Genomic DNA, 16,455 nt, shown 5'->3' on the forward strand with positions numbered 1-16,455 from the left:
ATAAGAGGTCAATCACTCTAATTTTTAAGCTAACGGAGCTACACGTGTTCTGCTTTGCGTACAATTTTCTATGTTACGTACTTGTAAGACGGAGACAACACATGCGGGTATCACGTCCTCTTAACAGGCAACTTCACAGTGTGAATATGTGTCATCCTAATTGGAAAAGAGAGATAATAAAAAAATTGTGAAGATGTCAAAAGATTTAATCTAGTTACTTGCTCATTCGTCATAATAAACTACTTAATTAGATTTGAGGTATTACATCTTTATATAAACCAGAACTTTTCTTAGTCTGCGGTGTTGAAGTAGAACTAAACATATTTTCAATTGAAGGATCTTTAGACATAGAACTGTTTGTTGCTGGACGAAATTCAAATGGTTCATAATTTGTTATAGTTGTATTACTATGAACATAAATACGTTTAGCACTCGTACTAGAAATATGTACGTTAAGTGGTGTCAAGTTCATTCAAGGACTTTTAGAGGTATTAATTTTAACTATTTTTTCGTATAACTGTTTTTCCTCATATTTCATTTGATCATACAGAGGTTTTATAACAATTATTCATTTAAAGTACTTTGAGGTACTAGGTTTCCAATCTTCTTTTAATTGAACTCCAGAAGATTTAAAAATTTTGTAATAATTTTCTATATCTTCTATAGTTGTATTTTTTGGTTTCTTTTCACATAATAAAGACCTTAGTCGTATAATCCATGTATGCATTGAGCAACTGTAAGCCACCATTGCTAAAAATTACAAAGTGTATTTTATATGAATAACTGGATTTATCATAATGCATACCATAGGATTTGTCATAACGTGTTTATTTAGGAAGCTTATTATTTAAAAAAATTACAAATGATGAATTTAATTCAGTGTCATTATTTTTGTCACTAGTGCATAAGGTTTCTGTAATTTTTAGTTCAGCTGGCTGTGAGTTACATGAAGCATTTTCTTCTGTTCGTCTACTCAATGATCCAATTATTGGTTTCAATGCTTCATGGAAATAGTTGTTTGAATCTATAACACCATGTTTCATTTCCATTATTTTCTGTTTAATATTTTAGATTATGAATGGAACGATGAATGTATTTTTTTTTGATATTATATTAAATATTCTAACAAAACTTTTTTTTTGTTCATTGTAAATAATAAATGCAATACAACTGTATCGTATGACTACTGATAACACTATGTAGATAATAACATAATAACAGTGCAACGGTATGTATATATATATTTATTATATATATATATATATAATTATATGAAGTATTTTACTTTAATAATATTAGGGTTTATAATAAATATGTACAAGGTTCCCCATTAAATGTCTTATATAATAGAATATCAGAAAATTAATAATTAACAACAACTAATTTTAGTAAAATCTTTATCCACTTAAATACCTAAATCTCGACAAACACAACTAACATCACTTCTATAATGGGTAAAGTTACCCACAGAGTCTTCATCCATAACAATGTTTTGATCTCCACATTGTATTGTCACCAATTCTTCACCATCATCATCGTCAGCTTGTATATTATCATTTATTATTTTTTTTTTAATAAAACATATTTTTCCTAATTACAGGTTTTAGAGTATAATTAAATATTTTCAAATTTCAACCCATTTACATGAGTGATCAGATTATCTATCTATATATATAAGAATCCAACTTGATTTTGGAGACGAAGGAAACCGGTTTGTTTGTTTATTTATTATTGTTATTATTATTAATTATTTATTTATTTGTTTGCACTTGCATTTTTCCATTTGAAATATATATTATTCATTGAACAAATAATTTATTGTTACATTTTTTTCTACCTTATCTTTATTCTATAATATAAAGAATAAAATTTACGATTCCAGTGGTTGAATTCAAAATGTAAGATATAAAATTTTCAGAAATTAGCAATAACAATAACTAGAATATGTAATTATATTATATTATTTGTATAGCCAAAAAATAGTCATATGTTTTTAAATTAAATTATAAAAAAATAATTTCTTCCGGAGGAAGGTCGGACAGTTATATAGTTAACTCGCGATATAACGAATTTCAAGGGACTAAGAAAAAAGTTCGGTATATCGAAAGTTCGTTACACCGAAATTCGTTATATCAAAAGCATAAATCAACAAAATTCGTTTAAACGAGATTTAAAAGAAAATAAATTTAGGTTTTATTAGATTTGTATAATTACATACATACATATTACCTAGATATTATTACATATTTTATTAGATACATACATACATATTATTTATTAATTAATTACAAGTGTACAAACATTGTTCTAAACGAGGAAACTCACTTGGTCGATTCTTTTTTCGGTTACTTTCTGCATCAGTTGTATTAAAAATTGTATCTTTCTGTTTCAAAATTGTAGAAAGTGTCGATGAAGGGATTTGAAAACTATCGGCTACGTATTTTTTCTTTATATAGAGAGGACAAAAATACATTTAATTTTTTGTTATATCACGAGATTTTCAAGGGAACGACAGTTTTATTCGTTATACCGAGATTTTCGTTATATCGAACTTCGTTATACCGCGAGTTGACTGTATTTGTTTTTCCTGAACCACTGGGACCAACTAGTATAGCACGTATAGTATCAGGCAATGACAAACCGTGTCTTGATGGTTTTTTTACCATCTGAACATCTACATTTATAACAGCTAATTTTTCTTTCTGTTCAATCAAATCCATTTTTGTCTTACAAATACTCTAGAATTTCCAATTTATAATCAGTTATTGATGATTAATTGTATTTTCATTTATCAATATTTTTTTTTTATATTTTCTAAAATAAATAATAAACTGATATAATTTCAAAATAAATTAATATTTACAATTATTATTTTGGGAATTATTTTGATTAAACTTCATGGCCTTGCCATATTTGATTGCCTTTTGAAGAGTTAGTTAAAGGGGACACAATTTATCGCAATCTGTGGTAACTGGTAAGGAGACTGGCCCCTGTCACTCATAACTTTATTTATTTATTTACTTATTTAACCTGACGAGCGGATGCCCAATTAAAATATATTACGCAGTTGGTATTTAAGTGTATTTGAGTTCAACAACAGTGTTATTAAAATACGTACGATTAATAGAAGAATAAAGAAAACACAAATATGTACTTTGGTTATGTTCAACATGATCAGATACAGTAGGAGAAGGGTGTCTAAATTGACATGCCTCATGCAGAGATGTTTATTATACTGGTCATATGTAGTACATGATTGCATAGTAAACGGAGTAATGTTACTGGTAGGTCGCGCAGAAACTCTGAAGTTCACGTGTTGAAGAAGAATCAATTTTCCTACATATGAAATTCTGAAGAAAGATGTCACGTGCAAGACTTTGACAACAGCCTACCAAGGATCATAACTAGGTATACGCATATCATAACAATATCAATCTTGCCAACTGCCAAGTTGTATTAAAGGCTAAGTCTCATAGAAAATCGAATGATTTTGTTTTTTTTTATAATCTGATTGTTGACTTAAACTTTTCCAATGTTTGAATATAGGTACTAAAAATATTTTTTATTGGTTAAATCAATGTAGGGACTAAGTGTAAGAAACCTCCAATTTGGTACTTCCTGACTGAAATGGACTTCTGCTGACGGCTGCAATCTACACAAATTAAACGATTTGTACTACTTAGTAGTGTAGTCGTGTAGTCCTTAATTACTAATACATTTTTGTATTACTACTGAATTATTGAATTATAATTTTTTTTTTTAATATGATTTAATCATTTGGTTATAAAAGGAGTTAGCCAGTTAGGTATTGTTTTAATTGTTATAGATTCTGTTGATATTGTGTATTAATAAGACTTTAATTTGTTGATTTTATGCGTAGCTTATTATAAAATTAATTTAAATATTAATACTGTTAGATAGTATAAGAATGAAAATTTTAATAATATTACAATCTATATATAAAATATTCAACGAAATGCTTTATTTAAGAAGTGAAGGGACTAATATTGGCAATTCTATATACGAATCTGCGTAATATTAAAAATAGTATCTCCAACTATTGTTGGTGACTTGTGTTACCTACAGCCTAATTCCTGTTCTAATTTTCAGGGTTTAGCACCCGAATCTTTTATTTGGGTTTTGGGTTCCAGGTGTTCAAACGCTGGGATAAAAAATTTAAACAAACGTTCGGGTTTTAATAACTGTTATTAATCGGGTTAATATTGGTTAGTACGGGTAGAAAGTACGGGTAGTCTAGAAAAAACGCACATTTTAAAATATTTTATGAATTATGACTGCCCCCCCAAAAAAATTGTTGAGTCGAAAAAAAAAATTTAAAAAAAATGTTTTAGGTATGTTATTCATAATAAAATACAAAACACGAACGCGCATCATTTATTTTAGATCAAACTAGGTTTGATATTGTACCGTTGTTACCTATTATAATAATACTATAAATGTATTAATTATAATATGTATTATTACTTATTAGTTATTATTATTTGGTATTCTGGTCACGACAATCAAGTGTCAATACGTTGTTCAGTTTTTCTGAGTCTATGTCTATATTTAATATCGCTGTTGGCTATATTTGAATTTATTTAATATACAGATAAAGTAATAAATTATATACATATTAGGTATAAGAAATAATTGAGTATTTGAATATTTGGTTTAATCAGAATCAATTAATAATTTTATTTCCAAGAAAAGAATCATTGAATTTACCTATGATTGATTGTAAAATTTTTCCTGTTAATTTATTATTATTATTACTATCATTATTAAGCAACTAACTACAGAATCAAACTCACAACAAGAAATACATACAAAATAATATATCACATGAAGATTGTAAAAAAACAAAATCATTCTGGTTTCTGGTTAACCCGAATTTTCTATTTGGGTTTTGGTTAAATCGGGTGTTTTGAAAACAGAACTATTCGGGCTATATTGGTTTATTATTATTCGGGTGTTTGATTTTTTAAGGGTTTTTAGGGAGGTTAGGGGCTTATATCATAAAATATACTAGAATAACAAGTAGCAGACTTTTAACTTAAGTGATTATTAATAGTTCAGAAACGTTGAATCTTATAATACAAAATAAAAGAGCAAAAATACTGCCTTAACGTTCATTATTGCTTCAGTTGATAACAATGATTTCATCATAGCCAAAATTGTTAATACACCAAAAACCTTTTTTAAAATTAAATTCCAACAATTTCCAACCAAAATCATACAGTTTGGAATAAGAATTTTCTAAATACCACCTTATGATAAAAATAAAAATAAGGGTAAGCATGCCCGTTGAATTATCCTATGTATATAGAGTAGATTTTTGGGCTTAGTGGGGTAATGTGTTAGTGTTAGTTAATATTAAATGTTATCGAACTCGTCGTGAAGGCTGGAACTAAGGGCCGTAGCCATTTTCCTCCACTGTCCATTTTCCTCCTATAAATAATAAATAAAATAATAAAATATTTAATATAAATAATTCATGCATATCATTTATTAAACTTAATCGACAGCTGATATAGATATAGCCTATACCAGAATGTATCAACTGAAAATGTGATCCTAGCAGGACTTGCATTTGAAAAAAATTCTGTTTTATGTGATTTACAATTAAAACGTTGCGCAATTTTTGCGTTTATCGTTATTTAGAATTATTAAAACGTTATCCAAGATTTTCGTTTATCGTTAGTTAAAATTGTATTAATACCTATAAAATTAAAAAATAATAACTAATTCGGGTAGATATTAGCCTCGATACGAAATATAATAGAATCAATTCTTAGATTGTCACATGAAATAAATGTTTCTACCGAAACCAATAGACCTTTTAAATAAATAGATTTTAAAATATCTCGTTCTGCGTTATTTTTCGGTCAATGATATTCTAAAAATTACGTTTTGTGTTATTTTTCGTTTAATGATATTCTATAAATTACGTTTTGCGTTATATTTTGTTTAATAATATATAACGTTATTATAACGTTTGCAAGCCCTGGATCCTAGCCTAAATCCATCTTTATAATAAGGAATGTAATACTACAACACTGGCTAAAATATTGGATGTAAATAGACATAGTTTCACTCTAAAATAATGTGGAAGAAAATCGAAACCAACCTTTTTTTTTTGGAGGAAAATGGAACCACCCGAACTAATAAGGATGGGTAAATTCCAGGAATACCAAAAACCTTCAGTAACTACTAACTAGTATAGTAGTCAGTATACCTTTCAGTTATTTTTTGATCAGGTCAGAGAAATTTATTTATTTTCATAATATCTTCAAAAGGATAAACTAGTTCACACTGGATCAAAATATCTACAGATCAGTATAACCCCTTAGTTATAGCACGAAAATATACTTATTTATTTGTATATCAATTGTTATTTATTACAGGTTTTACTGTACCTAACAATACGTATACCTATGGTACTGACTACTGAAGATATTTAAACATGGAGGAACAAAAATATTATATAAGAAGTCACCACCACAATTGGGGGTCACCGAGTCTGACAGGGATAACACTGGTGATGTCGGTATTATCATTTGTTAATTTGGCGCACGTTTCTTTAACATGTGGCTCGGTTATTGAATCGATTGGAGGTAAAAATACGAATGAATTTTAATATTTAAATAGGTACCTAATTTTCAGTAAAATTGCTAAGTAAATAATGATTAATTAATAATAATATTTCTAATATATTATATATACAATATACCATATAATATATTGAGTATTTTGATGAAGTCATTGAATATTAGAATTTATTTATAAGTATTCCAAATGCTATGTAAATTTCTTTTTCGTACACACAAGGGACACTTGTGTATCGCAAAAACGCACAATACACAACTGTGGCTGTCAGAGCAAAAGTGGCCTTACCACCAAAATATAACATCGACGGGTTATTCGTTTTCTTTATTGCCCCAATCATTGTACTTGGTGCAATATATTACAAATTATTTAAATTGTTTTAAAATAGAAACGTGCTGTTAGGATTACGAGAATCTTACGTTAAAATAATACTTCGTATATTTACCTGTAAACATTTTTTTTAAATATTTTATTTATCTATAACCACGAGTCCCATTAATATTACAGTGGCTGTCGGTGGATATTTGAAGTTTGAACACTAGGCTTACAACATGTCTTAGATATGTATTAAGTTAAAAGTAAATAATAACATGTATGTTTTTCGAGTCACTGAAATCATAAGTCTTGTAATAAATAAAGCCTTATATATTTCATATTGTACAAGAATTATATGTAGGTATCTGAATATACGTATAAGATAAATGATAATAGATGGATAGCAAAAATTCACAACGACTAAACCAAAGAAACCTTTCTGAAATAACGTAATATAATAATATATTTTGTATACATTTTATCCTAAAGTTAAATAAATTATCTTTTAAAATGTACAATTCTATCCTGGAATATTGAAAAATTCAAAACGCCCACCATCAAGTTTTAAAAAATAAAATATCCTTATTATTCCATTTTTTTCCTTTTATTAAGGTGTATTTATACTTAAGATTATGATATTGGATCAGAAGAAGGTTTTGATTTTCCCAGTATCGTATTTACTAATGGTAGTTCAGTAAAGTGTATATTATACATAGTCAAAATATTTTTTATAAACGTTTAAAATTAGTATTTTGATGAAATTCGTAACAATCCCGAAAATGTGCAAATTATTTTGTAGTTAAAATGTCATAACATTTAAAAAAGTAACCAAACAATTTATAATAGAGTAAGAAAGATTTTTAATTATTAGGTACTTAAATTGTGGGTTAATAACTACCGTCGCTGATAGTGTTGCCATCAACGAAAAATAATTAAGATTATAGTACCTACTTAGTACCATAGACATATATTTATATACATGTCTATACTAAGTATAGTATACTTAGTACCTGCCTATATTGTATATAGGAAAAAACAGTAATATTTTTAATTTAATATTTATATCATTAGATATTACCAATTTTACAGATATGGTATATAGTTAATCTGCATATTATTATGTAGAAATGTACAATACAATACGCTGTACACGCATGCATCTAAGTAGTAATACTACCTTGATCGAAACGACGTGTTCTTACCAAAAAAAATTAAATAGCTTTAAAAAAAAGTTATTTACGTCAAAATGTTGAAAAGTTTTGAAGATACATAAAAAAATGCTTGATAGTTTTGGTTTTGATAAAAAAAAGTTAGTTGCCCATAACTTAAAAAATAAAAAAGTTAGACCCCCTCTTTAAAAGTTATTTTTTCATAATTATCATTATCCTCGGATCATATTGTATAATAATAATTAACTTTAGTACCTAGAAGACCTCCACGAACTGATGTTGGAAGCTTCGAGTGTGTTACGTCACCAGTCGACAAATCGAAAAGAGACGTGTTTATTTATTGGCAAAATATTGAAGACAACGAGAAATGTGGTGACTCATTTGAGTATCTTGCTTACTATACTTCCACGACTACAGATAACAAAACCATGTTAGTACTATTTTAAAATGTATTTATTTCCTTTTATATTTTAATTTATTAGGTATTGAGATAATTTCTGAATTTAAACTTTTTCACAATATATAGTATTCACCGCAGTAATGAAACATATAATAACTATGCTAAGTTTGAAGGACTTAGTACCGATATTGGGTACAATTTTACCGTGTATTCATCAAATAAAGAAGGTTTATCAGCCGAGTATTCGACAATTTTTGTTCCCAATGAATCAGACAGTAAGTATATACATGTAATTTAAAATTGTTTGACTGTTAGAACTGAAAATGTTGACTGTTAGAACTTGACGAACTGTTACCATTTACAAAAATGGAATTTTATGAACGTGGTGTATTTGAACTTTCGTGGAAATATGCCAGTAGTAAAAAATTATTAGCAGCTAATCAAGTCAATGATTATACTTTATTTTGGTGTGAAAATGATGAAAACAGTTATAATAAATACCAGTGTAATGTATGTACAATTTAAATATTATGCAAATAATAGCATATTTTGTAAATATTCTTAATTATATATTTATATAAAAATGAGAATGGGTTACATATTCAAATGTTATCTTTAAATCATAAATTAATAATTGAAGTAAGTCGAACATAAATAAACATAAAGTGCATAAGCATAAAATGTATCATATAAATTTAAGTCAATATTAAAACCATTTACTGATAGTAAACAAATAGTATATTATTATATATTATACATTCAACTCTTAAGCTTAACGTAAATGTGGAAAAAAGTATTAAGAGAATGACATCGCACTATTTATTTTCTCTCTGACAGTTTAACATGTGTTATATGACATAGTGAATTTACGTTTAGCAGAACCAATCTAGTGTTCTCAGCTTTAAATTTTTCATATGACAGTGAATCAATATATTAATTACTTATTAGGTATCTTTAACATAATGTTAAGAAAATGATCTGTGTTTGTACATTGGTTTTTTTAAGATATTTCAATTTGTATGCAATTTTTGAGTAACTACTTAATACGTTAAGTACTATTACACTTCGAAAATGTTCACACGTAGCATACAAGTTGAACTGTCGTAAAAAGTAAATATCCAAACACAGATAATACACTATATAAAACTAAGTATTACGCTTATAGCGCAAGGTTGTTGGTGCTCCTGAACGAAAATTTACACAAAGGACAAAGAGAGAAAACAAATATAGTCCACTGACATCTTCTTAAATTGACCAAGTTAAAAAATAAAAATACATTAATACATTTTTTTCTAAAATAAAAACGAAAGAATTTGTTAAAATATATTTTACCATATTTTTTTATCACATCATACTTGCTATTATAATGGATTTGGTTACACACGTTTCCGTCAATCAATATAATTAATTTGCTTATTTTCATTTAAAATTAGTTTAAAACGATAAAATAAGTAAATAATTGTTTTAACTACAGTTAAATATGAACATTATGAACATGGTTTTAATTCACTAAAGTGATAATAATGGTTACGTTAACTTAGGTACCTAGTTAAAAAGTTAATAAAAAAATAAAGAACTTTTTATCTATTTCCTATTAATACTAGCTTTGTAAATGTAAGTACAAACAAGTTTTCAATAGTTTTAAAATATACACATAAAATTTAAATATTTTATAACACATAGCTTTTTGATCATACATATTGAGTAGAATTTTCAAACAGATGTACCCACCCTCACAAAAAAAAATGTATACAGAACACAAATAATTCAACTCATATACTTAAAATGCCACCTTTATTTTTAAACAGTTTTTAATAGTCTTAAAATATACTCCAACATTTCTAATATTTTCGAAAACATACACCTTTTTCACCCCCCAACCCCCCAAAAAAACCAACAACAAAATTGGTTTATCATTTAATTAATATAATATAATTGTGATTGTTATGTAATGTAGGGTTCCATGAACTGGATGCATATACCAAGTTCAGAATCGTACTATAATTTTATTGTACCAGATAAAATGAAAATCTATCAGTTTGCAATAAGTGCTAACAGTCAAAGCACACTGAAGACTGGTATTACAAGTCCTTATCAACCCATTTCTAGTAGTAGCGGGATGGTATGGGTATTATGCACAGTACTACCTAATAAAAGTAAAAAAATTATTATGGTGTATTTTATGCGCTGAATTTTAAATTTCAACACTATATTTATAAATTGTTATTTTATAATTAGTCGTTGGAAAAATAAAAAACGTCTGGGTAAATATAATTAGCTCGACATCTATGGAATTGAGATGGAAACTTGACTGCTCTGATAGAATAGGTGCAGTTCTAGGATTTCGTATATTTTACTGTCCTGTAGTATCCATGAATAATTCCACTTGTAAAGGTAAGACATTACTATAATTATTTAACTATCCAATTTAATATATATATATATATATATATATATAAGTATATATACATTATACGTAGGTACTTATATTTACTGAAGTACCAAATATAATATTACGACATTACGTTTATAGTGTTATTTATAATATTAATTTATCAACATACATTTGATATTTTGTTATGGTTTACTAGTTGGAGCAATAAAATTATTATTAATTTAATATATTCTGAAACATTAATTAAGTATAAAACAAATGTAAAATGTTCGTTATTAAACCATTATATTTTCTGTATTAGTGAAGGAAAATAATTAATAATTGTTGTAGCGAACATAATATATTTTATTTATATTCCACTATAAAAAAGCGGGTAAGTGGATGTCACTCTGCTGTACAGTAGGTTACAAGTAGGTCAATGTATAAAGGATTGTATTAAACTTGAAATCAATGATATAATATCATTGTATAAGAAAAACGATTCTAAGCGGAGACGGTTTGTCAGTCTGGATATTTTATATTGTTATTATTAATTATTATATCCTGTAAGTTGAATTAATATTATAATATTATAAATTATTATTCGTTTCTATGGTGATAAACAAAGCGTTTGAAATTAAAATCCCATTTTTAGCGGTTTTTTATAATTTGTCGGTGGTTTTTCCCGTGGCATTAAATAACTATTGATAAAATCGAAAAATGACCTCTTTAAAGTACCATCTTGATCCAAATTTCTAAAATATATGATACTATGTTGGAATCGAATCACTCCTTCTCAAAGAAATTTTGTATAATGGATAAAAAAAATAAACACCATTGTAAAACCACTAGAGTCTATTTATAGATACCCATTTAATTAGACAGTTTATAATAGGTATTGATTACTATGTTTGACCCTAAATACTTATTTATACTATATACATTGTATAATCATTATACAATGTACAAAATTATATAGATAGTATGTTAAAAAAATGATTTTGGTATTAATTGAATTATTGAATTCCATTGAAATTTTAACTTTTAGAAAAATAATTCTGTAATAAATTAATTTTATTATTACCTGATTAATAGATTGTGAAAAAACGTTATTTTTTTCTTTGTAAATTGCGTGTAAAGATTTATTGTATTTTTCATCTTAGAACCTATATTAAATGAGACCGTTAGTAGTGAGATGGCCCAAGACAGCAGAGGAAAAGTAACCATTACGAAACTCAAGTCATATACTACATACATGGTTACCATTGCATCAATCACAAACCATGGTGAAGGGTTCAACATAGTGATCCTATGCTCAACACCACTCTAGAAGAAGGTAAATTAGTGTATATGACATATTGGTTATACATTTCTAATTCAATTTATACTCAATCAGAATAATTTTATTCATATTTATAAATTAATGCTGTTTAATAATATGCTCAGTACCCGATATTCAAAACCTAAAAATAAATTTTACGAGATTGACCAATACGACCGTGTCTCTTCAGTGGTGGTCTCCTAAATTCTCGAATAGTGTTGTCCGTTACTACCATGTTGATTATTATTTGGACGAAATATTTCAGCAGCAGGATTTGAATGATTCATTTGATGAGCCGAAAGTCATAAATGAACAACATCGTATTACGGTTCACGACACAAAGGTTAATATTTTATTATATGTAATATGTACCTATATAAACATGACGTGCCTATATATTATTAATAATTAATATATTTATTATTTGTACAGTTATGAGAAAAAAAACAATACCTAACTGTGGAATAATAATTTAATCAATTGTATTTTTCAGTGTCACCTGGATCACCTTGAAAGTTACAGAAGGTATACAATTACCATCACAGCATGCACAACAGTTTGTTCAGAGCGTTCACTTCCCATAAAAGTTCGAACATCAGAAGGGCGTAAGTCAAAGTTTTTAAAACCATTTAAATACGATTCAATGCTGTAACATGCACATTTATATAATATAGAGCCAGGAAGAGTTTCTCGACCAAATTTTTTTTACGAAAACAGCACTAGGATAGCTGTACCTTGGCCGAAACCCCGAAACCCGGCAGGTCCGGTTGATTATTACGAATTGATTGCAGCACGTCACATTAGACCCAAAAAGCCACGAATTTCATATTGCGGGTTTTCTGCACCCACCGAATTATCTCACAAACAATTACTGGATAGTCCGAACAATGTCTTGTACCACAGCATTTGTAAATATCACTGTACTTAATTTTAGGTTTTATAGAATTTTATTGGGTTTTTTTATTCACCTAGCTAACGTGTTCCGTGTTCCTGTTCCGGATTGTAGAAAAGAACAGGATAAGGGTCAACAAACTTTTTCATTTGCAGTACGAGCTGTGAATAATAATCCACTTGACCCTATGAGGCCATATTATGGTCAGTGGTCGGTTCCCGAGTCGGTCAGTTGTGTGTTTCAAGGTAATTTTATATGACAAATTCTTTTTTTAATAGATTTAAAAATTATTATATAAGAATAATTGATGAATTATAAAAAAAAATATGCTTATTATTTGAAAACCAGTAATCAGTATTACGGTAGATATCAATTATTTGAACACTATAGGCTACAACATGTCTTATGTATTAACTATTAAGTTAAAAATAAATAATAACATGTTGGTATGTTTTTGAGTCACCGAAATCATAAAATATCTTATAATAAATAATGCCTTATATAACTCATATGACATATAATATAGAATAGGTTATATAGGTACGAGATGACAAAATAGATACAGATGGTTAACAGAATATTTTCACGACGACGCAACTGTCGCAACGTCACAACGAAATAAAGTAATATTGGTAGGTGTAAAATGTACATTTTTTTCATGGAAATATTGATAAACTCAAACGTTCATTCACCATTAAGGTTTAAAAAATTATTACCCTTATTATTACATTTTTTTTTCTTTTGTTAAAGTGTAGGTATTTGTAACTCGATTATGATCATACTTTGAACTATTCAGGTGGTTCAGAAGAAGTTGTCGATCTTACAAGTTACAACAATTGTATTTATTAATGGTAGTTCAGTAGTTTGTATTTTGAAGCATAGATGGTCAAAATATTTTTTTATAATCGTTTAAAATTAGTATTTTGATGAAATTCGTCAAAATCGCAAAATTTAGCAAACTATTTTGTAGTTTAAATTGCATAACATTTCTAATATTATACCCAAGATTTTAAAAATGAATAAAAGGTTCCTCATAAATTGTTATAATAGGAATTAAAAAATTAAGTTTAGCGTAATTTTACAAGATTTTTTCATGAGCGTCTAAAGTTTAAAATTGGACAAAATTGGATAATTCAATAACTATCTTCATATTTTGTTGTAATTCAAAAACGAATAGCTGTAGATACTTTTATATTAGAATTTTCTAGTCTGAAACAATGAAAATAATATTATTCATTATAAATATATTCAGTAGTATTTCAGTATAAATTAAATGTTAAATGTACGTCAATACACCCTAATATCAACAGCAGCGAAGGTAAATGTTTTGAATATGTTTAATTTACCTTATTATTTTTTATACAAATACAATAATATATAATTATATTAGTTTATAATAGTCATTACTGAAATTTAACTAATATTGTTTATTATTCAGCACCAGATATTGAAAATCTAATAATAAATGTCACGGAATTGACGAATACGACAGTATCTCTTCAGTGGTCGCCTCCTAAATTCACGAATGGTATTGTTCGTTACTACCATATTGATTATTATTTGGACGATATCATATTACAGCAGCATGATTTAAATGATACATATTTTGACGAACAGCAAGTCATATATAAACAACGTCGTCTAACGGTTCATGACACAAAGGTTAGTGTTGTAATATGTACATACTATATATAGTATAATATAACATATACAGGGTTTATCTTATGACGTCGTACGCGTGATCAATTACACGTCGTTTTTTATTTAATGATTATGGATCGATAATGAAGAATTTCAAAAAAAAAACGAAAATTTAAGTTTCTTTAATTTTTACTGGGAATTTTTTTTATTAACAATTTCATAATTTTTAAACACGTAGTTTTTTTAACAGCAAAATCAACTTTGCTTTTTAAAATGGAAACAATTATATTTTTAATGGATTTTCGTAGAAATTTTTTACCTGACAGTCAAATTATCAACTTTGGTAATTTATTAACTATGGTCCTCTAAAGCCTAGTAAATTCTATAAAAGGTAGGTTGATATTTTAATTGAAATAATTTGTATACATTTGAACATTTCATGTAATTTATATAAACCCTTATCACCAAACCTTATCAACAAAGCTACGTCTTACTTATCACCTCCTCAAATTTTTGAATATTCACGTGTACAACGTGTGACACCCTTTATAGGCGAAACTTATAATATTAAAACGACTAGACCTCCTTAAACGGTACTCACCATCAGAGAGTTACACAGGCAGTCAGTAATTTAATAAGATCATATTATACAGACTTATAGTAGATGGAGTTATGTCCGTCTCACTCGTGTAAACTATTTAACGCACGTAATACGACGAGTCTCTGAATTAGGTGATTGATGTAGGTACACATGTGTGAGGCGAACCTTAGCATATTGATCGCCGTTGGTTGCTGATTATTTTATATATATTTTATAAAGGTATATAAATTCAAATAGATAAATTTGCGACATAATTTCACTTCAAACATGCACAGTTTATTCTTCTAATTCAGATACTTGTCACTCACATGTACTTCAAATTATCGGGACATGGGTCCATCCATATTATACTTATGACTGGTTAAACTTTGCCAATGCAGATAGTATACAGGGTGTCCCGTGAGGATATCCCCATTAGTCGTATAGAGGGGGATTCGCCACCCGGACAAATTCCACGGTTTTTGCCTGTTTACCTATAAATTAAAAAAAATATTAAAAATCATAAGATTAATGAAAATAAAATGTTGAAAAGTCAAAATTATCACAACAATAAACTCTATAAAATGGCTATCTTCAATTGTTTCAAAAATAATAAAATAAACAATTTACCAAAAAAAATAATTAAATCATTAAATAAAATATGACGTGAAGTTCTTGGCTCTGCGAGGCTAATAAAAAAAAAAACAAATTTGTGATATATTTACAATCTCAGAATATATCGCAATGGGTAAATTTTTGCGGGACATCGTGTATATTATATAACATATATAATCAAATATACAGTCATATCGACGGCGGGTATGCCTGCGTCCATTGAACAGGCGCGGATCCAGATCAATTATTAGGGGGGGGCCATTTTTTATTTGGACATAATATAATACATACAATTTAATAATTCTATTATATTATAATTATTAGGTACCATATTTGCCATATAAATATTTCTTAACACTGTAAAGAATTAAAGAAATAAACTTTTAACTACAAATATAAAAAACTTAGGTAGGTACATTGAAAAGAAAACGCTTTATTTAAGAACAATCAAAAAATATTAAATATGAAATAAAAATAAAAATTATAGAGCAAAATCTAATTTTCTGTTGGTTTTTGAAAACATGTCAATGACTTTATTC

At 27.4% G+C, this 16,455-nt stretch overlaps 2 protein-coding genes across 4 annotated transcripts in view; both read left to right on the plus strand.

Moving 5' to 3' along the window:
* The window catches only part of LOC100294629 (domeless 1), a 21,898-nt gene extending 20,157 nt beyond the window's left edge, over positions 1-1,741 (plus strand). Inside the window, exon 18 of the mRNA XM_029485225.1 lies at positions 1,601-1,741. Within this exon, the coding sequence (XP_029341085.1) occupies positions 1,601-1,614 (14 nt within the window). The 3' untranslated portion in view covers positions 1,615-1,741. The remainder of the gene's footprint in view (positions 1-1,600) is intronic.
* A 1,187-nt stretch (positions 1,742-2,928) lies between these two features.
* Positions 2,929-16,217, plus strand: LOC100575348. 3 transcript variants are annotated; one of them, XR_003838606.1, is made up of 10 exons: positions 2,929-3,408; positions 6,408-6,617; positions 8,346-8,523; positions 8,620-8,768; positions 8,831-9,003; positions 10,451-10,649; positions 10,732-10,887; positions 12,031-12,203; positions 12,454-12,531; positions 12,682-12,699. XR_003838606.1 is itself a non-coding variant. In XM_008186634.3 (9 exons), exons 2-8 carry the CDS (start codon positions 6,467-6,469, stop codon positions 12,195-12,197), a joined length of 1,173 nt encoding a protein of 390 aa, XP_008184856.2. In that variant the 5' UTR covers positions 2,931-3,408; positions 6,408-6,466; the 3' UTR covers positions 12,198-12,203; positions 12,314-12,439. The 3 variants fall into 3 exon arrangements, 2 of the variants coding, with proteins under 2 accessions (XP_008184856.2, XP_016661394.1); XM_008186634.3 differs by lacking the exons at positions 12,454-12,531; positions 12,682-12,699 and adding an exon at positions 12,314-12,439 and having other exon boundaries at positions 2,931-3,408; XM_016805905.2 differs by lacking the exons at positions 2,929-3,408; positions 6,408-6,617; positions 8,346-8,523; ... (2 more) ...; positions 10,451-10,649; positions 10,732-10,887 and adding exons at positions 12,863-13,096; positions 13,161-13,325; positions 14,519-16,217 and having other exon boundaries at positions 12,053-12,203; positions 12,314-12,531; positions 12,682-12,793.
* The last annotated feature ends 238 nt before the right edge of the window (positions 16,218-16,455 follow it).

The sequence above is a fragment of the Acyrthosiphon pisum genome, chromosome X (genome assembly GCF_005508785.2).
Source record: "Acyrthosiphon pisum isolate AL4f chromosome X, pea_aphid_22Mar2018_4r6ur, whole genome shotgun sequence".
NCBI classification, from domain to species: Eukaryota; Metazoa; Arthropoda; class Insecta; order Hemiptera; family Aphididae; genus Acyrthosiphon; species Acyrthosiphon pisum.